Source organism: Kryptolebias marmoratus, linkage group LG3, assembly GCF_001649575.2.
Source record: "Kryptolebias marmoratus isolate JLee-2015 linkage group LG3, ASM164957v2, whole genome shotgun sequence".
Taxonomy (NCBI): domain Eukaryota; kingdom Metazoa; phylum Chordata; class Actinopteri; order Cyprinodontiformes; family Rivulidae; genus Kryptolebias; species Kryptolebias marmoratus.
In genome coordinates, this window is record NC_051432.1 from 12212934 (window position 1) to 12236954 (window position 24021).

Here is a 24021-nt window from a genome sequence, read left to right on the forward strand (position 1 = left end):
CATACTTTGAAATAATACTTTTTTGTACAAAGATGATATATTTTAAATCCTCATCATGAAAATACAAATCAATCCCTTGCCTTTGGTGCCAGAGTTTTAACCTAAAACTGGGGAAATGTCTGAATGAAGCTAATTTGCTTCGATTAATGTTAAAACCAAACACTGAGCTCTTCTTGTGTTCAGACAAATAAAAAAATACAGAAAACAGTCCTTGAGTGACAGAAAATTTATTGATTTTGAGTAAAAGTGTTTATGCTGCTCGAAAAATAAAGCATCAAAAATGAGCAACAGTACAATTGAGAGTAATATAAAAGATCTTATCATATTACTTCAGCTGTTAGTACTACACAACTGTACACTAATCAGCCATAACATTATGACCACCGGGAGGTAAAATAATTTATTTTGGACAGCGAGTCTAATCCACAGAGACCTCACACCCAAACCTGCAGGGTTTATCAGCAAAAAGATTGTTAATAAAGTCCTGACACTGGACACCCCAGGCCATAGCTTTTTTAGAGTCCAAAGGGTGACCTATTTAGTGTTACATGGGTGTTCATAATCTTATGGCTGATCAATGTGCATTACATATGAACTGCAATACTTACTCCAGAAAAATGAAACACATTTGTTCATGGTTATACAAAAATAATCTATTAGTTCAGTAACCACAACCATAAGCATACTTTTCCCCCAAATATTCCCTATATTATACCCTACTGTACATCGTCATTCATAATGCAAGAAATTATTACCTTTTGATTTAATCAGGTAACAGGTAGAAGAAAAAAGCCACACAAAGCTTACAAAGATCCCAAAGACTAAGATATTTCTGCTTTCAAAAATCATGGTAAACCAGAACATGCAGTTTATCCCCAGCTCCCTGATGATTATCTGAATTTAAAAAAAAACAAAAAAAACTGAGGAGGTTCCATCATTCATTATTCAAATAGCCACACTATTTTCTACCTCAGCTGGATCCAAGTATGGATACGGCAGCTCCAGTTTCCTGTTTTTGACTCTGATGGTTGTACTCAGCACTTCCAGGTCTCCTTGGAAATCACTTATTACTTTACGGGGAGTCTCCTCAGTAAAGTGGTCCTCGGGGTACTGGCCAAGAGGGACCTGATGAGATCAATGACAGATTTATTTTATTGATTATCAAACATAACAACCAGCATACAACTGTACAGTTGTTAAAAGTAGGCCACATAATATTCTTTTTTAGATATAGATGTAAATAAGCACTTTGTTTTCATTTCACTGATATATAGGTTCACTTCACACAGTTTGAGCAGAACTCTTCATCACTCACAAAGTCAGAAGACTGCTGGCTGAGCAGCCACAAGGTGTCCATAATCTGAACAGTCACGTTGACATCCGGAAGTGTTGCCAACATTGTTGCCTCAGTTGCTTCCCCCTTTTTGGTTGGTGGGGGACGTTGCAGGGTGAGGGGAGCGTTTGGCATCCAGCCACCAAAGTCATACTGTAAATAATAAATCGTTATTGGACTTTTTAAAAATGATTTATTTAGTTTTAAATAATACAACACTGGCAATCAAATATGACATTCACACATGAAGGTGGAAAATGTGTCAAAAACTAATTAGGATGCAAAAAAACCTAAAACAGATTATCTCTGTAAGTAATAAAGACTCACCTGTCCAGAGTTGACAGCAGCATGCTGGACTGAGCCAGTAAAGATCACCATGGTAACAAATTTGATCAGCTCATCCACAGTGGTAAATCTCTGTGGAACTCCTTAAAAGAACAAAAAAAGAAGAATTATTTTGTCTTATTTTACATTACAGTCAGAAAATAAACTTGTAATAATGTTATTTGTGTTTTGTGTATACAAATTCAGAATGTGTGTGTAAAGCTCTATTACCATAAAAAGAAAATGTTTTAACTTATGAAAACTTTATACTTCTAGGTGGTTTCAAGTTTTCCTTTGAGTGAAAACCCACCTGTGTCTTCATGGGAAAGAAATCCATGTTCAAAAATGTCCCCGATCCATTTCTGCAGCTCAGTGTCTTTCTGGACTTCATCATCCTTCTTGTAGTAGTGGCTGAGGACTCCTTTGACAAACCTTAAAGGAACAGTGAAGCATTTATCCAAAAGTCTTTTTCACATTCTATGATGTGGAACTTTCCAAAGAGTTGTTGTCATGATGCACAGACATATAAACAAAGTATTTGAGTCTTGTTTTTGCATTTTCTCCACAGATTTTAAGAACACATCATTTTTAGAAGGCAAAATATTCAAGAAAATATTATTATTATTATACCAGCCATACAAATGTAGACAGTTTATTGTACCTGTGGATGATATCCCAGAGTTTGAGTCCATCATCCCTGTAGTAGAAGTTGGGCACGTCCTCCAGCCCACGCTCAGCGATGTCCTCAGGCATACAGAGGGAGCTGTACGTCAGGGAGGACAGAGAGCTCCTCAGGATTGTGATCATACCCTCTCCACCAGAGGCTGTAAACTAAGAAAAAGTTACAGTATATCAAACTTAAAGTCAAATACTGTTTTATACAACAGTTTAAATCTTTGGTAAGGATGTTCCAGGTGCGAGTTTTCTCACCTGGGTGAAAACTCCATCCGCAGATATTAGTTTCTTTCGAGCTAAGAAGTTAATCTGCAGAGTGTAGCGAGTGTGAGGTATGAGAAGCTGAAGGAAAAAGAGAATTTTATTAGTAACAATACTCAGCAGGAGAGGATGACCAAGCAAATTCACCCCGAGGTCAGACCGTGCAATGCTCAGCAAAACTGCAAAAAAATCAAATAACTTCATCTCAGACTCTAAATCAGATGTCCCCAACCCCCGGGCCGCGTACCTGTACCAGGCCGTGGGTCACTTGGGACTGGGCCGCACAGAAAGAATAATCAACTTACAGTATTTCAGTTTTTTTATTTTCGGAGTCTGAACGAGATTTATTTTGAAAACTGACCAGATTCTCTCCACTACATCCATCTATGACTCACTCTTGATGCGTGTCAGAACGCTCATCTAGGTCACGTGATGCGTACCGCTAAAAACAAACCCACAAGCAGCAAAATGAGTAAAAAACAAACGTCTCTGGAAGCCCTAGATGGGACCGTCTCATTACTGAGAAACAGGCTCAGGGCTCCCACTGATTCAGCGTTATAGTGAGTTGTATTCTTTGTGCACTTTATATTTGTGGTGTCTCTTATTTTAAAGTTTAAACACAGAGAACATTAGAGGAAGGAGAGGGTGTTATTCATGTTGATAACACAACACCAGGACGCAGCTAACAAAGCTGCGAGGACACGTTGGATTTACGTTTATTATGTTTTTAAAAATACCCCCGTTTTCATGCCGCTCAAATCATTTTATTTTGTTGTATTTATCCGCCACAGCTTTAAAGGCCGGTCCGTGAAAATACTGTCTGATAATGAACCGGTCCATGGAACTAAAAAGGTTGGGGATTATTATTATTATTTTATGATGTAAAGCACTTTGAACTGCCTTGTTGCTGAGAAGTGCTAAATAAATACATTTGACTTGACTTGACTGTGTTACACTGACACACAGTCCCCAGTTGAGATGAACCGAACTGACCAATAAAAAGAGATCTTAACCAATTACCAGAGTCAGTTACTTAAATTTACGCACACCTGAACACCTTGAACCCCCAGCTTCAGTTACCTTGTACAGAGGATGCACCATGGGCAGGTTGCGCAGCAGTGACACAGCAAAAACCTCAGCCAGCAGGTGAGTGCGCAGCAGGTGAAAGTTGAGCTGATGCACATTGGAATCCGCACTCCTCACAAAAATCTTTGCCAGCAGCCAGTCGTACTCAGAGTCTGTAGGACAGAAGATTGGGTTGTCTTCAGCTGGGTCCTGTTTCAGCTACAAGAGAAGAGGGGAACATGTAAGTCAGTCACTGCTTCTGATACACTTAATGATAAACAAGAATAAAAAGTGTATTTTTTTATTGTAAGATCTATTGCTGCTTTGCTCTCCTGGAATGTCTGTATTTCTACAAATCCACCATGAGAATTTTTTTCTGCGAGATAAAACCACAAAACATCAGCAGCTTTTGTTTTGCAATAATATTTGCTAAAAGAAAAATTATTAAAATTATTATTAAAATTTTTTTGGGGGGAAACCAGTGATGCCACCTCCTTTGTACTAAAGAGGAAAGGGACCATCCAGCCTGTTAGTGCACAGTTCAAAAGCCTATCTCTCTGATGGTATGGTTGTGCATTATTGCCTGTTGCATAGGAAGATTACACACCAGGAAAAGCACTATCTATGCAGAAAAGTATATACAGGTTTCATAACAACATCCCATCCAGCAAAAATTCTAGTAAAGAAGACCCCTGACTGTTGAATAGCTGGAATCCAGACAAGAATGGGACAACATTCCCTCCAAAACCTCAAGCTGCTGCTCTCTTCGGTTCCTTGATGTTTACAGACTGAGGTTAAAAGATGTTAACATCCTAATGTTTTCAGAATAAGGGTTGTAGATGCTTAAAGACAGATTGGTTTATTACATTTTTGTAGTTTGAGTAAAATAGTTCACTTTATTAAAATTCTGACTTACAGATTTGATTGTAGCCATATTTGATAGCTAATCTCACCTGAATTGCGATTGGCATCAGTTTACCATCTGGAGTTTTTTGGAGCAGGACCAGCGGAGCCATCAGGTACTGCTTCTTCCCATTGATAGTGTTTGTTTTTACTCCATCCAAAATCTTGTAGTCACACAGGAAAATGTTGCCATTCTGTTTGAGTTTTACACAAAAACAAAAAAACGAGAAAGGGTTTGACTCACATTTATTTTGCACACGTCCCATAAATAGCTAAAATCAACACGAAAATGTATTTAATTGATAAAACATGCCAAATCTGATCAACTTCATCCAAATAAAGTTTCATTCTGCTTTGTTCTATTGCGAGAAACTTACGCTCATTTCATCAGCCAAGCTCTCCTGACCATGGAGGAAGACCATGTTATCAGTAACAGGAAAGTTACTGGGCAGGGCTGAACAGCGTCGGATCATCATGGGATTGACACCATTCAGAAACTGGTAGCCGAACAACTCATCATCCATCCAGTGTTCACGGATATATTCTACAAAAAGAACAAAAGAGCAAAACTTATTTTCACCCTGTTAAAAACTAAACCCTCCTCTGTTACTGTAACTGTATTTTTTTTTTGGACTGAATGTGCCACAGGAAAATAAATGAGAGAACTCAGCTGACTGTTCAGTGTGACATAAGATATTGTGGGCTAACATGAAGAAAAAAGAATTATACAAAATACTGAAATAATTATCTTATATGTCTGATTTTGTAATTAATTAAGCCAAAATAATAACACATGCCTGAGATTTCAGTTGTTCTGCAGCTAAATACACGACCGATTTCATCAATGGTAGTCCACTTTTTCTGAGACTCAGTCAATCCATGCAGCTTTGACTGTAACAGGCTGGGGGGGGGGAAATAAACAAACAATACAATGATTCAGTATTTCTGATAACTAAACACATTTTTTTAGAGACAAATGTGTAAAATAATAAATGGACTTTACTCTGTTACTGCAGTGAAGTCAAACTCAATTTCCTTGGTGAAAGAGAATCGAACCTCACAAGGCAGGTCATGAATGTCATCTGTCTTCATGCAGTGAGGTATCCCAGACGCAAACTCATCCCAGCTTTATTTAAAAAAAGTGGAGCACTATAGTGGTTAGTGCGAGTCCAAGGTATTATAATATGCCAAGTGTAATTTGCTAGGCTGACATGTATTATACATGCAAACATAGTACTTTGTTATTTACCATCTAAACACATTTTAAAACCAGGTGCAAAACAAAAATAAATAACAAAGCCACTGCTGATGTTTGGTAATGAAGCGCAGAGCTAATTGAGCTTCATAATGATTTACATAAAGATACTTTAGTGCCTCTGTTGTTACAATCCTAAGACAAGCTGTTTCCAGTTTGACGTAAAATTTTGCGAGAGAAGTATTTAAATTATTTACACAAAGTTATTTACCAAGTTCAATAACTGCCGTATCAATTTCATTATTTACTCAAAAAAAAAAAATCCTAACTTGTGCAAATTGCTTTGATAGATGACTCACAACTACACACCAGATATCAGCTGGTTGTCAAGTAATCATCAGGTTTAGGATGGAAAAGATTTGCATTCTTGTCAAATTTCTGTGCAAAAAGAATTTAAAAAGTGAACCACCTCTGAGCTCTTACCAATAGTCTTTCTCACGCTGTTTCAGCTCCTGCTCACGACTGTATCTGCCAATATGATTGTGATCTTCATAAACTCTCAGAGCTGAAATAAAAAAAGTCACAGCAAGGTTTTAAATTAATAACAAAAATAAATAAATTTCCTCTTCAACCTTTTTTATAGTCTAGTTTACCTCTATTATGTTTCTTGAAAACAGGATCTAGTGGAAGATAAGGCTCATTTTTGAAAACTTCTCACAGGATGAAATTTTCCCTTTTTTTGTCATTTCAGGCACACCATATAGAGAAGATGGCTGCCTACGTGTGCCAGAACAGATTTGCTCTTCAAAAAGGATATGTCAAGATGAAATCCTAAATGCTTGATTTATTTTTTTGAAATTAAGACTGAATCTAGCATCAGAGTAGGCAGGCCACATTGTTGTAATAGCAACCTGTTTGTAGGATGAAATTTCAGCGTGTCTGCTGGAAAATATAATTCCAGTGGAGACAAAGAACAGTTTTGAAGATGTGACGGGACAAAAATCTCCTTGTGAACAAATCAGTCTGAATTCACAAAAGTTCAATTGAGAGTTCAGACAGAAATAACCAAATGAAGCAAATGAAAATTTCTAAGCACGTCTGCTACAGGTTGTCTTGCACATGATATACAGCCCAGCACCTGCAGCCCCTCTGAACAGTTAACACCGATCATTGTTCAGACGGGAGTTTCCAAGTCGGGAAGAGAAAGGGGCAGCTCTGGTCTGCAGACGAGCCAGTCAGTCAGGGTCTACACCTGAGATTAGTTGGGGCCACAAAGAAGTAACACAATTGGTCATCTACAAAGCTTTTTTGTTGCTTTGCTTGGTTTTTCAATCACTATGCTGATAAACCAGCCACTGGGGCTTAACCCAGTTTCAGCATCTCTGATGGAGACACAGAAACAAAAGATGACCAACAAAATTTCCGGAAAGGCGCTCGACAGGGAGAAAAGAGGAGCTGAGTTTTTGATTTCTGACAGTCGCTCTGTAGGAGCAAGGCAACCCGTTTTATGGTCATGTAACTGCACATACTGTTACAGCAGCAATAGTTGTTGTCATTGATGTCACTTTATTTTTTTTGGAGAATTATGATTTTTTTTTTAATCTTTTTTTTGTAATATATAGCTTTGTAAAAGTGAAATAATCAAGTGGTGTTTGTCTCAGTAGCAAGCCAGAGTAGCTGAGCTGGACTGAACCAACTCAAATATGAGAGAGGGGTGTAGAATGTTTTTAAACTATTTCAGTTGTAACAAAAAAAAGTAAAAAATTAAATCAATAAACACTATATGCTTTTGTGTTATTATTGGGAGTGATAATTTTTTTAAAAAACAAAAAATGGGGAGCAAAGAGCAAAAGCACAAGTTTGCAGCCTTGCAGATGTGCCACCTGCTCCATTGGTACATTAAGACTAGACCCAACTGATCTGTGATCAGTTGGGTCTCTGAAGCGGTGCTCCTTACTGTCAATGATCCAGCGGTAGATGGGAAAGCTGTAGGTTTTTCCCTCAGGAGATTTGACTTCCACTTTGGCAGGGAACCAGTTGTCATATTGCATCAGGAAAGGCTGTTTGTCAACCTCTATTAGTACCAGTTCACCAAGGGAGGCATGGCAGGTCAGAGTAACACATGACACCTGGGGTAGTAACAGAATTATTCAAAACGCCACAAAATGTAAAGTGCATTTAACTACCAAGAAAAGTGCTGAAACTTTTAAAAAAAGTTAGAATAATTGCAAAAGTAAATAGAATTTAAGAGCATCTGTTATCATTTTCAAGTACATGCTTCCTGTATTTATAATGTAACTACGCTGTAGTTTAGGTATGTTATAGAACTAAAGGTGTTTTTTCCAGTAATTTGGGTAAAAATCTTTCAAAAGGTCATCTAAATACACATTATAAACGGTGAGACTCAACTGAGTGTTACTTTAAAAAGTTTTCTCTTAAATCTTGAAACACAAAGGGTAATGAAAGTGTCGTCTTATCTAAAATACATCTTAATATAAATAAAAAGGATCCTTTTTTTAGCAAATCATGTCATCTTTTCTCAAAAAATTCTTTACATTAATGGTCATTCTAACTAGGTCTGACCAAATTTTATGTTGCTACAAAAATGCAGAAGGAGATTCCAGACTTACCACATTCGTAATGAAGCATGTAGACCCTGACACCAGAGTTCGTTCACTCTCCCCGTTAGTTCCCACCAACTTAATGTAGACATAGTTCAGAGTGCTGGACCAGGCACTAGTGGAAGTGAATATTTTCAATTCGTAATTCACCATTTTCTCTCTTAGATCAAACCTGACGATGAAAACAGAGAAACATTGTCAGCACAAACTAAAGTGATAATAAACCTGAGTGGGAAAGCCTGTGAGTTACTGGTATCAAAAAGAGATGAAAATAAAAATTGTAATAACAGGTAAAAATTAAGGACTTTTCATTGGTCACTGATTTCAGTTTAATTCTTATGTAGCTCACTGAAATTCCTTCAGAAAGGCTTTTCTTGAAACTGACTGGTTTCTCCTTATATACACTTTGTGTTGTGAAAGAGTCCAGTCAGTTCCAATAGAAATCTCTTGTGATTGGTGGCTGAAACAGCTATCAGTAAAACAAAACAAACACAATAAAATTTGTGCAATAAATGACTTACCTAGATTCCTCAAAGATAAAAACAAAGGGAAAAAGAATTCGTCAGAAAAATCTCACACGATTAGGTTCCACAAATGACAAATGCAGTTACTTGTTAAAGCTAATAAATCTGTGACAATTCAGTGGTTTTAACAGATACACAGCTGTGATGAGATGATTTGTAAATAGTAGCTGAAAAAAAATAACAATAGTCTTTAACCACAGTATCATTTTTATTGATTTCCACACAAACATATTACCCAGAGCAGACGGTTTATTCAATGCAAAGCATCTACAATATATGGCACAAAACATATTATCATTATCGTCCTAAACTAACAATAAACTACAACAATCACTGTATGTGAAAACGAAATCAGATTAAAATCATATTTAGTAACACATAGAATCGTGATGGTGAGCTTTGTTGACTGATGTTTTCTTAACATCAGCTTGATCCATAATAATAAGCTCATCTGTGTTGAGATTAAGCTGAGGAACAGAGTCAGATCTGAGGGGAGGGGACAGTGAGGAGTCCAGTGGGCTTCAGCTTGCTGATCCCTCCATCCAGAATACAAACACGGGAAAAATTCACCTTGACCAGATGTGCAGCAAACTGGGAAGAAAAAAAAAGCAAAAGCCAGACCAGTCATTTCCCAAACTCAAAGAACTCTACTTATTGACCTCGTGGGGATACTTAGAATTCGTAGGTTGCTGTGTGTGAGAGAGAACATCTTTATTGCCTAAATCCAGAGGTAAAGAGGCAATAATAGGTTTGCAGCATTTGCAAAATATCTCATAAAAGCAATCAGTGGATGTAGAGTAGACCTACAATGGATTCATTTTTAGAGTCGTTCTCATTCGTTAGCTGCCACAGCTAACCAACCTTAGCAAACACACAAAATGTCTATAACTCAGTCAGTTTTACAGAGACTGGTCTTTCTGGTGTCTTTCTGGTGTCTTTTAAGTGTTGAGCTGCACTAACTCTCACTAGCAGATTTCCACTGGGCTCAGGCTCTGACTCGTTTTATACTGGACTGCAACTGATGCCTAAACCAGTTTGTGCAAAATTTGTTATAAATTTAATCATTGGGAAGTGAAACAGGATGAGTTTAAGGGTCAGTTATGACCAAGGAAATACAAAACAAAAAAGTGAAACAAAAATAAAGTCTTACAAATTCATTTAGATTCTGCACATAGAAAAATGCCTTGTCTGGACTGAACCTCAATTGTGCACTATTCTTAAAATAATTCTTAGAGGTACCTAACATTTTATGCATTTATAACATTATTCCTTCAGAAGCACTTTTAAGCACAAAATTACCATAATACTTTAACTGAAGTGTTAATAATATATGTTCCAAAGTGAACTAATTTACATCCTGTTACTGTCAGAATGTACCAAACTGTCCTGTGACATGTTTTGTGAAATATTTAATTTTGAAAATCACAATCAGTTTTTGTATGCGCGGCTTGCAAAACTGTATTCCAGGCTGCCAAAAAATGATCTGAATCTGGTCAAAATTCAAGCGACATGGCTGCGAGCCTCTGCGACTCAAGCAAGGAAATTGAGAATCAGTGAGAAACTACCTTTAATCCTCCAGTAGCTGGGATAAGGTTAATTCCTTAATCAAACCAGCACTAGTTTCGTACACCTCTGACACTGAACAGAACACTTACAAGACACAAAAAGTGCACAATTTATTGATGAATTCAGACTTTGCAGGACGGACTTCCAGTTGATAGTCACAGTCTTAGAGGGATGGAAAAAAAATGTTACAAATAAAACAATATTAAATATTAATATTAATATTAAAAATATTAAAAATCAATGGATCAATGGTTTGATCAATGGTTTGAATAAATGGCAAAGATTCTGCAGAAAAGAAAAGGGACATGACTGGACTGAAGCTCCACTGTGTAGTCACTGTTCATAAATGACTCATTAGGGGTACCTGCCATTTTATACATATGTTCTATCCACTTAGAAGGACAGAGAAATACAAGTCAGTACAATTTAAAAACATTATAAATTCCCATAAAATTTGTTCAACATCACTTCGATACATTTTTCCCAGAAGGATAAATGTTAGACTGAAAGCGTGATTACTGTATCTTACAAACTGGATGAATTTATAACCAGTTATCGTCAAACGTTAAGAACACTGTGTAACATTTCGACACAAAGGGGCAGTAGGAAGTGAAAAACTTTCCACGGAAATGTTTTGAACACAAAGTGTTGACAGAACATGTTGGGGTAGGAGTTCTCAGGAAAGGATAACCGTTAGATTGAAAGTGTAATTGTTGTATTTTACAAACTACTGCCAAAAGTTAAGGACACTGTGAACCATCCCAACATTAGGGGGCGGTACTAAATGAAAAACATTCCAGAGAAATGTTTTTCACACATAAAGAGTTTTCAAAACATGTGTGGGTAGGAGTTCTCAGGAAAATAAATAAGAAATATAAGAGTTTTGTGTTGCAACAGGTCTACATTGGAACTAATAAGTTATAATTAGTAGGAAACCCATGAAAAACAAGGAAATAAAATTGGTTTTGTACATGCACATTTTCAATGGACAAAAAAAAAAGCTGCGTGCTGAAAAAAGTCGCTCATTTCATTCAATAAATATCATAACAGAAATTTTACCTCTTCACATTCAAACTTCATTTTTTTATCTACATTTGTTATTTTTTTTCTGCAGACATTTACTGTCTGATGAAGTGTGGAAATCAGTTAGGGCTGAGCACTGTACTGACTTTTATTTGTTTTTTTGCTTTATATAAGAAATTTAAGAGGGTGTACAAATCCAGACTTTAAACCCAGTTAAGTTACTGAGTTATAGGTGTTTTAGTGTAATTTTGAAAATAATGTTACGGACAATTTTATGCAATATTGCGAGATCTCACACGGTCTGTTGAAGCTCAGATTTTGTGATGTAAATGACTCTCAGCGACTATTACATCAAGCTTTAGACTCAGTATCTGTAAAACCCACTGAATTAGAGCCATTTTTGTGTTTGCCAAGGCTAATTTGCTGTGGCGGCCATCTTGGATTGATTCACTCCAAAAGCTAATCAGTTGTGGACATCAATCCAATCATGATTTTCTGAGAGTTTCATTAAAATCCATCCAGTGGTTGAGTTGTTCAACAATTGTCCCATCAACAAACGACCATAGACTCTGTTAAAACAAGACAAACTAATTGTTTTTGTAATGGGCTCAAAGTAACAAAGAGCTTAATGATTAAATAGAATTTTTAATTATTAATTGTTTTTTAAAAAAGGACCTAACAAATTCTGCAGGTTCTAATCTCTCTGAAAACTGTTTTATTTGAGGTCTTTAGGGTTTTTGTAACAGAGCCATTTAATAATTTCAATTATTCTGTCTACTTAACAATTATTGATAAAAAAATATGAAAACTATTTCTTTTCAGCAAATGAAAGGAGGTATTTTAAGAAATAAGACATTGTATGAAACAACACTTAATTCCACACACTTAATTCCAGTAGAGTTTCTAAAAACATCATGAGTTAATTTATACAAAAGAGAATGGATTTTTAATGAGCAATGTGCAAAAGTTTATTTTTTGTTTATTAAAATCTCAGATGGATTTACAGCTTTTGTATGAAATATACCATATGAGGGTTTTACTACACTGTACTAATAAACAAAAGACCAGCAGAACTTGAACATGTTTTGATTATTTGTCTAATCAGAAAAAACACCCTTTTGTTCACTGGCCTATATAATAAGCTGTATGTGTACAAGATCTTTAAAATAGGTTGCATAATTCACACCTTGGAAGAAGAAGAAAAAAAGGAAAGGAAAGGAAAAGTAAGTAGGACATACGTCCAGCCCCATTCTAGTAACAGTTTTATTCTGATGTGTACAGGTGTGTGTGTGTGTGTGAGCTTCTCACCATAGTGGCACTCTTCACAGCATGACTGATGATCACAATGACACGCCCTCTGTAGTTCTGGAGGGCTCCTGATGTGGGGCACTGGACAAGCTCACCATCAGAGTTAAACACGCTGCTGAAGGGAATGTTGATGCTGCCTGAAACATGGCCTCTGCTGAAGCTGGAGACGATGAGGTTAAGGAGTACCGATTCAAGATTTTTATTCCTCAGAACCCCACCAGAGTTTGGTGAACCTAGTTAGTTTTTATATAAATGGGAAGCACAACGTTCTTGAACAGCATGAAAGACATACAAAGCAGATCTGATGATAACCAATTCGGTGAGCCTATTGGACTTCAACCATTAAGGCAGCAGCGTGTTAAGAACTCGGGCCAGAGTGAGGAAGGAAAGAACAAAGAAACGTATTATTGTCAGAAGCAGAAAATAAAATTATAAAAGAAAATGAAAGATAAAAGAAAGAAAAACATGAACAACTGATGGAGGGTTGGACATAATTTCCGATGATTCAGTGTTTGTTCACCAAATCAAAGAAGTTGCTACAATAACAAAGAATAGTAACATTACATAACACACTGTACAATCTGCTAGCTAACAAATTGTAATGTAGTACATTTGGCTATGAAATTGCATAAGACACATTCTTGTTATTCTCTAAGAAAAAAACAACTGTAGGGACCTAAAAGCAGGATCTGATTTATACAACAGAGCACTGCATTTAATCCACTTTATGTGATCTGAAACACCTACATCAGAGTTTTTCCTAAGCTCCAACAAGGGGTGAACAGGGACTGGTAAATCCTCACCCTGAAAAAAAAGAAAAGAAAAAAGGCTCTAAAGTAAGAATTTAGCTAGAGGAAGGCTTTTCCCTAGCCAGTAATCCTGACTAATTGATGACTCTTTAACTTCTTAGAAACCTTAGTGTTTGAAACCTATTCAATATTTTCTGTACCAACATATTGTGTCCAGCAAAGGAACAAATATCAAGCAATATACAAAGAAGGGTCAGAAGAGTGCTGACTGTGTCAAGCAGAAGAAACTTAAGTTTTTTAACGCGGTCTTCAAAGAGATCGTATTAAATTGACAAAGAAAAAAAAACAAAAACACTTTTTCACAATACCAGCATGTCTAAGTTTTTTGAAGATGTTGCAATGAAGATGTTTCCTAGAATAAAGATTAATAAATATCTTAATAAAGATAAAGATAAAGATTTTTCAGGGGGCTCCAGGTCAAGTCATCCCCTGACCAATTGTACTTTTGAAGTTTCAGTCAATCCATGGCCAAATCTTTAGGTTACGAAAAGTAGCTGTCCACTTTGTCCGCCTTGTACTCATCTTGGCATCTGCCCCACTGTTGATGATTTAATCCACTGGAGTACATGTTTATAACGAAGATGGGCAGATTTGAACCAGTTTCATTCATATTAATTTTATTTTGTTGTGGTTAGACCTAGGTATTCGTGGAGGAAGCCGTGGACTTCTAAAATGATAGGTGCACAAGTGCATGCAAGGTTGTATAAATGCATATGGTAAGTGCATGGGCGCAAACTGGTAATAGTTTAAGAGCATAGGTCATAACTATTTAGCAACTGACAGGTATAAAATGTTAACCAGTGGGTACAAAATGGCAACAGGTGAGTATGAAGTGTGGATACATAATAATGAAAGGACATGCTGACCATCACCCAACTCTTTAATAAAAATGCAAACCTATACATCCCATAACAGAGAAAGTACTGAGAACCAAATGGCAGAGTAAAAAATGCTTGTGTTCCCTGACTAATCCACCTTGCTTTATCCCTTTCTTTCTTAGGCTGCAGAATTTGGTCATGCAGCTATATGAAGAACCTGACTGAATGTTGCAGAATGCAGCAGCGTGACTAAAACAGATCATCCCGCCTAAATTTAACCCTTCTGTCATTTCACAAGAAACTGAAGCTCATTTAAGTCTTTGTGCCCAGAATTTTTCTGTTAATACTTTACCAGGAAGTGGCAGGAGGTCAAGAGGTAAGGGAAAGATGAGAAGTACATACAATATGACCACACCCTTGCACATTTTTTCCAGTATAAATCACAGCTGCTTTGTTGGAAATCATTCATGAACAAAAGAAAACATTAACGGTGACATTTCAGTTCTCATATTTTGAGAGCTGTTTTCCGTTACACATCGCAAATAAAAACCTGTGAGGCATTACGTTCAAAATTACAGCTGAGCCGTACACCCCGCCTGTAAAGTTTCACCTGTCAGAAACATCACAACGAACTGTGTTATTAAAATATTGGCTTTCATCTCCCACATCTCAGTTCTATCAGTTTCTGCAAGGTGACAAATAAAACACAAGTTTCCACTTAATATCTTAGCGAGCGCTTCAGTGAGCATTTGCTATGGTTTTCTGGTTTCACATCAGGAAAAATGTAAACAAACACTCAAACCACTCATGGAATGACAGATGCATCACGGATGTCTTCTTCTGAAAACTTTGTGTGTCTGTTTGTCTCACTTTAACAAAAACGACACGACTTGTTTACAGAACACTGCTAAACTATATGATATATAACTATATTGTTTATATGAACCTTTGTCTGTGCTTTATAAAATAACCAGGGTCTCACTGAAGTCTGTGTTTTTTCTCTCCCCAAATGAACAATGCACTGATGAACCTGTGTGAAGCCTAACTTTTATTGGACCCTAACTCAGTAGCCTCGTCTCTACCATGACCAGAACTAGTTTCGTACACCTCTGACACTAAACAGAACACTTACAAGACACAAAAAGTGCACAATTTATTGATGAACTAAGCCTTTGCAGGATAAACAGGATAAGCTCTTGGGCTTCCAGTTGATGATCAAAGTCTTTAAGGAATGAATCAAAATGTGTTCCAAACAAAACAGCATCAAAAATCAAGTATAAAAGCACTGGAAAATATTCTGCAAAAAAGAAAAGGGACATCCTGTTACTCTCAGATTTTACCAAATTGTCCTGTGACATGTCTTGTGAAATAATTAAATTTAAGCCTAAAAGCGGTGATACTGGACAACATAGAAATCTCTTGATCTAAAAAGGTACCATTCTGGAGAAAGGTTTTTAACACATAAAAAGTCTTAGAGGGATGGATGCATCTAAATACGTTTCAAACAAAACAGTATCAAAAATCAATGGATCAGTGGTTTGAATAAATGGCAAAGATTCTGCAGAAAAGAAAAGGGACATGACTGGACTGAAGCTCCACTGTGTAGTCACTGTTCATAAATGACCCATTAGTGGTACCTGCCATTTTATACACGTTCTATCCACTTAGAAGGACAGAGAAATACAAGTCAGTACAATTTAAAAACATTATAAATTCCCATAAAATTTGTTCAACATCACTTCGATACATTTTTCCCAGAAGGATAAATGTTAGACTGAAAGCGTGATTACTGTATCTTACAAACTGGATGAATTTATAACCAGTTATCGTCAAACGTTAAGAACACTGTGTAACATTTCGACACAAAGGGGCAGTAGGAAGTGAAAAACTTTCCACGGAAATGTTTTGAACACAAAGTGTTGACAGAACATGTTGGGGTAGGAGTTCTCAGGAAACTAGAAGTGGTGAACAGATAACGGTCTGTGTGATGCAACTACATTACAGGTCTACACCATCCATCCATCCATCCATCCATCCATCCATCCATCCATCCATCCATCCATCCATCCATTTACCCACTTCAACATTCTACATCTTAACTATTAAATTATATTTGATTAGGACTCCCATGTAAAACAAGAAACAAAAACCGGTTTCATAAATACACACTTTTACAGGAATATGTGAAAAGTTGAGTGCTTAAAGAAGTTGCACAAGTGAGGGGGGAAGAAAGGGTTAATAGATCAGCATTTCATTCTGTAAACAGAATAACAGAAATTTTACCTCTTCACATTCAAACTTCATTTTTTTATCTACTTTTGCAATTTTTTTCTGCAGACATTTACTGTCTGATGAAGTGTGGGAATCAGTTAGGGCTGAGCACTGTACTGACTTTTATTAGTTTTTTGCTTTTAATGAAGACAATTAAGAGAGTCCACAAATCCGGACTTTAAACCCAGTTAAGTTATTGAGTTACAGGTGTTTTTTTGAAATTTTGAAAATAATGTTACGGACAATTTTATGCATTATTGTGAGATCTCGCATGGTCTGTTAAAGTTCAGATTTTGTGATGTAAATGAGCTTAAATCAGAGCCAAAGCAAATATCTCACTGGGACTCAAAATTGTGAGAGAATTGGAGAATTTTTAGTAGTGATCTCACTGAATTCTGTATGGTCAATTTTCTTGTGCACTACTTGCTAAATTGTATTCTAAGCAGTGAACACTATTTTGTTGCCTACTTCAACTCATCCCACCTGCTTCGGCCCGCTTTGTATCCACTCGTGAGAAAGTTGAGAACCCTCGTGAACGTTTCAAGACACTTTGGAGACTCTGTTGCAGATGTCGTTCACAAACCCGTCACTAACAGCTGCAGCCTAGTGAGATACTGGCTTAAGTGGTAAAAGAATATTAAAAACCTGATTAAGATAACAAAGAAAGCCAGCATTGCATCAGAGTTGCAACAGCTGAGACAAATTTAGCAAATAAAGCTCCTTTTTTAGGATTGTTGCTTCATTCATTAACTGAACTGTGAAAGTGACATTGAACAGGTGGTCTCTGTGTTTGTTTCGCTTCACTTACCTTTCACGCTTTATCCTTCAGGTCTGAAGATAAGTAGGAACCCTTTTGAACTAGCCTCCCAGCCCTAGCGTTGCCAGTAATCTTTGTGTATGTGTGAGAGACTTTGTAGTGCCTGGGCTTCAGTGTCCCAATTGGCTTAACTGGCTGCATCTGTGAAGGTGTGGATCAAAAGGATGCCCGATGAGGCTCCAAGAAGCAGGACTCAACGCTGTTGCTGCTGAACTGCATCATGCTTCTGTCTGCATCCCGTCGCTTGATTCTATTTTTTATTATAACAAAACTCTTATATTTCTCTACTCTGTGCTGGTCTCCATATTTTCAGTAGGACTCATGAGTTGAATCATAACATGACAATTCAACCACCTGTAGGGTTTTAAACAGTTGAGGACCTTGAGCGGTGTAATGTTTAAAAAAAGACACAGTAAGGATACTCTTCCACATTGCGGATGTCCACAGCAACAATCTTCGGCTTGCCAGCTTTGTTCCTTTTGGAGGGTCCGGTCAGTGAGAGTTCACAGAGGTCGATTAGGTCCTCAGCTGAGACTCTGGGAGACACTTCAGCCTTCAGGTCACACAGAGCGAGGGGCTCCCGAGACTACAAGAGAGGAGGCGGCAGAAGATGAGACAAAACAGGAATAAATACATAAATAGACAAATAATGTTTTCATAACTCTTCTAGACTAGGCACAGTTTTTAAAAGAAGCCTTCTAGAACATAGCTAGCAATATGAAATAATAATAAAAAAAAAACCTTGCATATTTATGTATCAGGACTGAATGAGTTAAGTAAATCTTTTCTGCAATATTGACAGTCTACCACCAGCAGTGGCCACAACATGATCCTGAGCTAGATTGCTCCCGAACTACCAAATGAATTTAATAAAGCAGGCAGCCAGAGGCGAGCTGCAGGACACAGAGCTCTGCAGTGACGCCTGCTTCACCGCCCAGACAACCTGATATTATACCAACTGGAAGCTCTTAAAACAGATAAAAAAGGACTGACATAACAAAGCAGGTTGTGATTAGCGTAACTGATTTAGCAGCCTAGCACCTCTGTTAATTAATAAAGAAATAATAAAGAGCTGTTAACAGCCGTTATCAGCTGAGCGTCAGAACACAGTGTGAAAACCATTTAGAAAAGAAAGAGGCATTGGTAAGGCCAACTGCATGACCACTGGGTTAAATATTCACTTTGCACAAGGAATTTAGTTTTAGCCTTGAGATTCATTTTGTTACATACATCCCCTTAAGGCAAAATTCTGAATGAAGATTATTATTAATATTTAATGTTTTAAGATTGTGATTTTTCTACTTTATCCAGACAAACAGTCTGAATGCTTTCTTCAATCTGACACTGGATTCTGGAAGAAATGAAACAAATAAAGTAGTCTGTACGTTTATGTTTTGAGGTGTACTATTACTTAAGGAAAACACTTATTTACATAAAAATACTCATGAAAATGAAAGCAGCGTTTCTTAAAAGAATACTGAACTCTACTGAACTGTAGAGTATGTTTTTTGGATGAGTGTCAGCTACTACCACACCAAATGTAAGCTCAGTATCTGTAAAAAGGACTGGGTTATAGCTTTTTTTGTTAAGGTTGGTAAAGCTAGAGCGGCCATCTTAAATTGAGTGACACCAAAAGGTAATCAGTAGTAGATGTATAGCCAATGATTGATTATGAACACACACAGGTTCATAAGATATTTTGCTAACAAACAAACACACACAGACATGGGCAATTACATGACTGCCCATCTTTCTTGATGGTGGAGTAGAACTAGTCAGTCATATCAACTCATCAATCTGCACAAAGTACTTTGATAAGTATAAAAGTGTTATATGAATAAAGTTTCAAGCCGAACAAGGCAGTGAAAGAATGTTTCTGTCTGGGTCTTAAACTCATCTTTGCTTGTAAAGTTGACTTTTATCCAGTAAACAAATTATTAAACAGACTGAATGGAAGGAAGATGTAAGTCAACACATCCACACAAAGTCCATTTAGTAAAATGTTATCCGACCCAGACTTGCCTGTGGGATGTAAAGATTTTCCTCATTTTACCCAACAAGCAGGCTCTTGTTTATGAATCTAATATGGATTGCAGTCGGATTATTTCAACAGATATCAACACAGAAGCAAGAAGGGAAAAGGGCAAGTGATTTAAGGATTTGTGTTTGTTATGTAACCCTTTCTTCCCCAGCTCTGTGGAATTATCTAAGTAAAGCGCTACGACCAGTGTTCTATATAGAAAACACAGAAAACTAAATAAATACAGTAACAAAAGTTGAATAAATATGTAATTTTGTGAACACATAAAATAGCTGAAGAAATTAGATGTAATTACATATTTAATCACCTGGAAAATAGTTATGCATATGTACGTATGCATAACTTAATAGACATGATAAATATGACATTATTTGATACCTTTCTGATATTTCATGTCAGAAATATATATATTTTTTCATTTTATTTAAACTCTAAACCCTCTAAGGTGACCTAACATTGTAAATGATACTACAAACATACTAATAATTCTTGTCTATAACACATCAGTCCAACTGTACTTTGTTAAACTGTGTACAGAGGGAGTTCACCTACGTCACTGTTCAATGTTTTACTTCGACACGGTCTCTGAACATGGCTCCCGCTAGTTACGGAAATGAGAGAGTAACAATATAATCATTGATCAAAAGAATGCTGCTCTTTGGTGAGATCCTTGCACCCTACAATAAAATAAGTAGATTATTTCCAGTGAACACTCTGGTTGTAAATAAACAGGCTCATCCAAACAGTGAAGTCTCTGCTGAGATTTTGTGCATAAATGAAAATATATTAAAGAAACAAGTGATGCCTATGATGTAAGACAGTTAAAAATATTTCAGGGGCATGCTTTACTCTGTGTAACCATTGTTTTTTACTGTAAGAATCTTCCTGTACAATATTTATTTGCTGGATATATGTGGTAATGTTCATCGAACTTTGACACGATTATCTCATCTTACCAATAAAGACCAAATGAAAATAATTTTTTTTCAAATGCTACCACACATGTTGCAGTTCCACTGTCTATAAATTATAAATACTAAATAACCATTTTAATAAAAACTTTTAAAAAAGTGTTACAAACTAAATTTTGTGCCAATAATTGACATGATGGACATAAAGAATTCACTTTAAATCCAGATTTCTTACCCCAGATAATTTATGGATTGCCACATTTTCTTTGGCTCTCTTCTTTCTACATTTAGAAGTTTAAAAACAAACAGCAACAACTAACCCAAGTTGACCCTTTTTGTGCAATTAATTGCTCAGCATCGCTTCACAACTTCACATACATTTTCTGTCCAGTCACCGATGTATTCCCCTTATAAACTGGAATAATTTAGTACTGTGGCTTCCTGAATTAGAAATGTGTGATTCCAATGGCACAAGATAATGAAGCCTCCCACAGATGGATTACTGAACAGGCAATATGTCCTGCCAGAGAGGAAGCTGCTGCTTTCCAAAAGCAATCATCACAGAAGACCAAAAGAGAGCACTTTCACAGGGAAAACATTCTGTGGAGAAACTTTGAGCTGTTTGGCAGAAACATGTAGCGTCATTTACAGCTCCGAAAGGTTACATGTCAAAATAAAAAGGAAATATACAAACTGAGATAAATACAAAGGAGCACAATGACAATTAATCTGTTTGCGGCCTTTAGACCCAGACCTGTCTCTAAATCTCCAAGTACAGTTTCAAAGAAATAATTTCAAGCAAAGAAAATTCACTTTTAGGAGTTCAGATCTGAACCTAATACAGATGCAGTGCAGAGGCTGAATGTTGAGCCAAATCTTTAAAACTAAAAAAGCCGAGCTGAATCCGTTCAGCCAGGAGGAATGCTCCAAAATTCTTCCTGAACATTGGGCAACTTTCATCCATCACTGGAAATGTTTTTTCTGAGGCGACTGTTGCCAACAGGAGTCTGTGCCGCAGTTATTAAATCAAAGGCTTCAGCTACACCTTCCACCAGCACACTGAATGTGTCCAAGTAAAAGTGTTACTGTTATCAGCTCAAGCACAATGTGTTGGACTTAATTGTGACTTAAAATGTTCACAAAAAAAAAAAAAAAATCAAATACTTTCCTATTTTTTTTGCCACGTTTAACAGCACACAGATTAGTTTACAACTTGATGTAAATACGTTTAAAAATACAAAACATACATTTGCTTCTCGTTTTATGTAGATGAATAATAAAGCTACAAATGTAGCATTCCTTGAAGGAATGCTTATTTCCCGTTGTAGGCCAAAAAATGTAAGGGGATGATTCTCAGCTACTATCACATCAGATTTCAGCTCAGTATCTGTAAAATATGACTGAGTTATAGCCATTTTAGTGTTTGCCAAGGTGAATAAGCTGTGGCGGACATCTTGAATCAGGTTGACTTCAAGAGGGTATTAGCTATAGATGTACACCCAGAGATTACTTTTAAAGTTTCAATAAAATCTATCCAGTCATTCATGAGGTCTTCTGCTGACACACCGAAACAAAGACACACAACTGACTGCACAGACACAGGCAGTGACATTGTCACTTGCCTTTCATGGTGGCTGGAAATAAGCATGTAAATAGAAGAGCAACAAGACCAAACAAAGGAGAAACAAGAGTACAGCCAATAGTATATGATGCACCAGTCACAAAATTGTCAGAGTAATCAAAATCCAAAGAATAAATTCCCTCACACAACAATCCTGAATACATGTGTCTAAAATTGGAGCACAGACAAGGTTTTCACAAAGAGTTTACATGTGTCCTTGACCTTTGACTCCGTGACTTTAAAATCAATAAGAGTCATCCTTGACATGTAAAGTGTCCAGTTGTGTAGTTTGATATTCCTACGTTACATAGTTGTAGAGTTAGATCACGGACAAGGTTTTCACAAACGCGTGACCTTGATTTTTGACTCCCTGATCTTGAAATCACTAGGGATCATCCCAAATCCATGAGGGGTCCAGCTGTGCAGTTTGACAATTGTATATTAAAGGGTTATCAGTTTAGAGCTCGGACAAGGAAATTGTCCACAGACAGACGAATGGACGACATCATAACATAATACATCCCGTCTTCAGACAGTAGTTTAAACATTGAAAAAAAATTGTTAGCCTAGTTGAATACTGGATGTTCCTTTACATATGAATATTCTGTTTAAAATGAATTAAAATACTCCTTAGAAAACAATACAGATTAGATAAAAGCAGGACAATCAGTTTCTTTTTTTTTCTTTAGATACAGTCATACCGAGACACAAATCTATACCATTTACTGACAGAAACAGGTAAAATATGCAGCTTGGGCTGGGGCTGATGAAGCTCTGCATGGTTATTTAAATGTCAGAATGAGCGGTGTGTGGCAGCCGAGGATGGCTTAGAGGCACTTTGGCATTTCACTCTCCTGACAGTGATGAGTCTAAACCTCAGCTGCAGAAAAGCAGACACAAATCTCCTGCAGGGGTTTGTGTTTGTGGGTGCACCTGCATTAATGCCAAAGGTTACCCCACAAAAGATGAAGAAAATGAAAAATAAAATAAATAAATAAAAAAATAAAAAAGAACCCATACACCTCAAAATAGAAGATTTTATGATGGTGTTTAGATGCATCTTGAGCCAGTTACCTCCTTTTCATAGTTTCTCACTTTATAACTGGACCTGTGATAAAGTTGCAGATGCAGGTCTAAAATTCAGTGGGGGTTCGAGCATAATTTAAAAAACAGCACAACATATTACCTTCCCAGTCGCACAGAAAGAAGAAAGAAAGACGAGCAAATCTGGGGTCATAATCTACGAAAAAGTGCTGACAACAAAAACTCCTAACCACTAACACACAGACACACTCATTCCCACACTGCGGAGGAGTTAAAAGAAAAAAAAAAAGCCTCATTTAATTCTGACCACACAGCAGTTTTCAGAATAACATTTAAAAAAAAACATATATAATGAAAATAATCTGTACTTTTGCAGATAAAACAGAATTTTAATTTGGTACTATTAGCACTTTAACCACTATCTTACAGGATCTTAAATAATGCTGTAAAGTTGCATAAGTAACTTACTTTTGAACTAAATGTGATACTTTTTTAAATATTAAATAGGCCCCAATAAAAGCTCATGAAGAACTTTGAAGTTGAAAAAAATACTTGGAGCATTCAGTAAAAAATATAGAAATATTACCATTGGTTTAATGCAGATTTTACATATGGTTAGGATTTTGTAATTGACAAAACAAAATGAGCCGATCAGTTTAATTGGATCAGTTGAACTAATTTAACTTCCATTCTTATTTTCTAAACAACACAAGTTTACTTATATTAATTCTGTTGATTTTATTAATTGAACCATATGACACAAGAGAAACAGTCTCTTTTTTTGTTTTTATTTTGTGCTTGAGTTTTTCTTTTTCTGTTGTTAACTGCTTTAGACTGAAATCGTAAAAGAAAACATTTACAAAGAAAAAACACAGTTAAACTGAAACAGAT

General features: G+C 36.5%; 2 protein-coding genes across 3 annotated transcripts in view; both read right to left on the minus strand.

Annotated features, from left to right (window-relative positions):
* Positions 1-211: 211 nt before the first annotated feature.
* LOC108231633 (hydroperoxide isomerase ALOXE3-like) lies at positions 212-8940 on the minus strand. The gene is made up of 14 exons (XM_025004042.2): positions 8387-8940; positions 7714-7885; positions 6240-6321; positions 5565-5687; positions 5359-5462; positions 4939-5105; positions 4612-4755; positions 3674-3877; positions 2588-2674; positions 2319-2488; positions 1968-2089; positions 1661-1761; positions 1316-1486; positions 212-1125 (listed from the first exon to the last, which is right to left on the minus strand). The coding sequence occupies exons 1-14, from the start codon at positions 8528-8530 to the stop codon at positions 946-948; spliced, it is 1971 nt and encodes a 656-aa protein (XP_024859810.1). The 5' UTR covers positions 8531-8940; the 3' UTR covers positions 212-945.
* Positions 8941-9088: 148 nt separating this feature from the next.
* The window catches only part of tbck (TBC1 domain containing kinase), a 44047-nt gene continuing 29114 nt past the window's right edge, over positions 9089-24021 (minus strand). For both annotated transcript variants that reach the window (XM_017408787.3, XM_017408796.3), the window contains exons 24-26: positions 17936-18099; positions 12799-12958; positions 9089-9492 (exon numbers count right to left, since the gene is read on the minus strand). In XM_017408787.3, the coding sequence (XP_017264276.1) occupies positions 9382-9492; positions 12799-12958; positions 17936-18099 (435 nt within the window). In that variant the 3' untranslated portion in view covers positions 9089-9381. The remainder of the gene's footprint in view (positions 9493-12798; positions 12959-17935; positions 18100-24021) is intronic.

Coding starts and splice junctions, on each gene's coding strand:
- LOC108231633 (XM_025004042.2), bottom strand. CDS start 8,530: ATGGTGAATTACGAATTGAAAATATTCACTTCCACTAGTGCCTGGTCC. Junction 6,322..7,713: donor CTACCGCTGGATCATTGACA/GTAAGGAGCACC, acceptor TTTTTATTTCAG/CTCTGAGAGTTTATGAAGAT. Junction 1,762..1,967: donor TCTTTCCCATGAAGACACAG/GTGGGTTTTCAC, acceptor TGTTCTTTTAAG/GAGTTCCACAGAGATTTACC.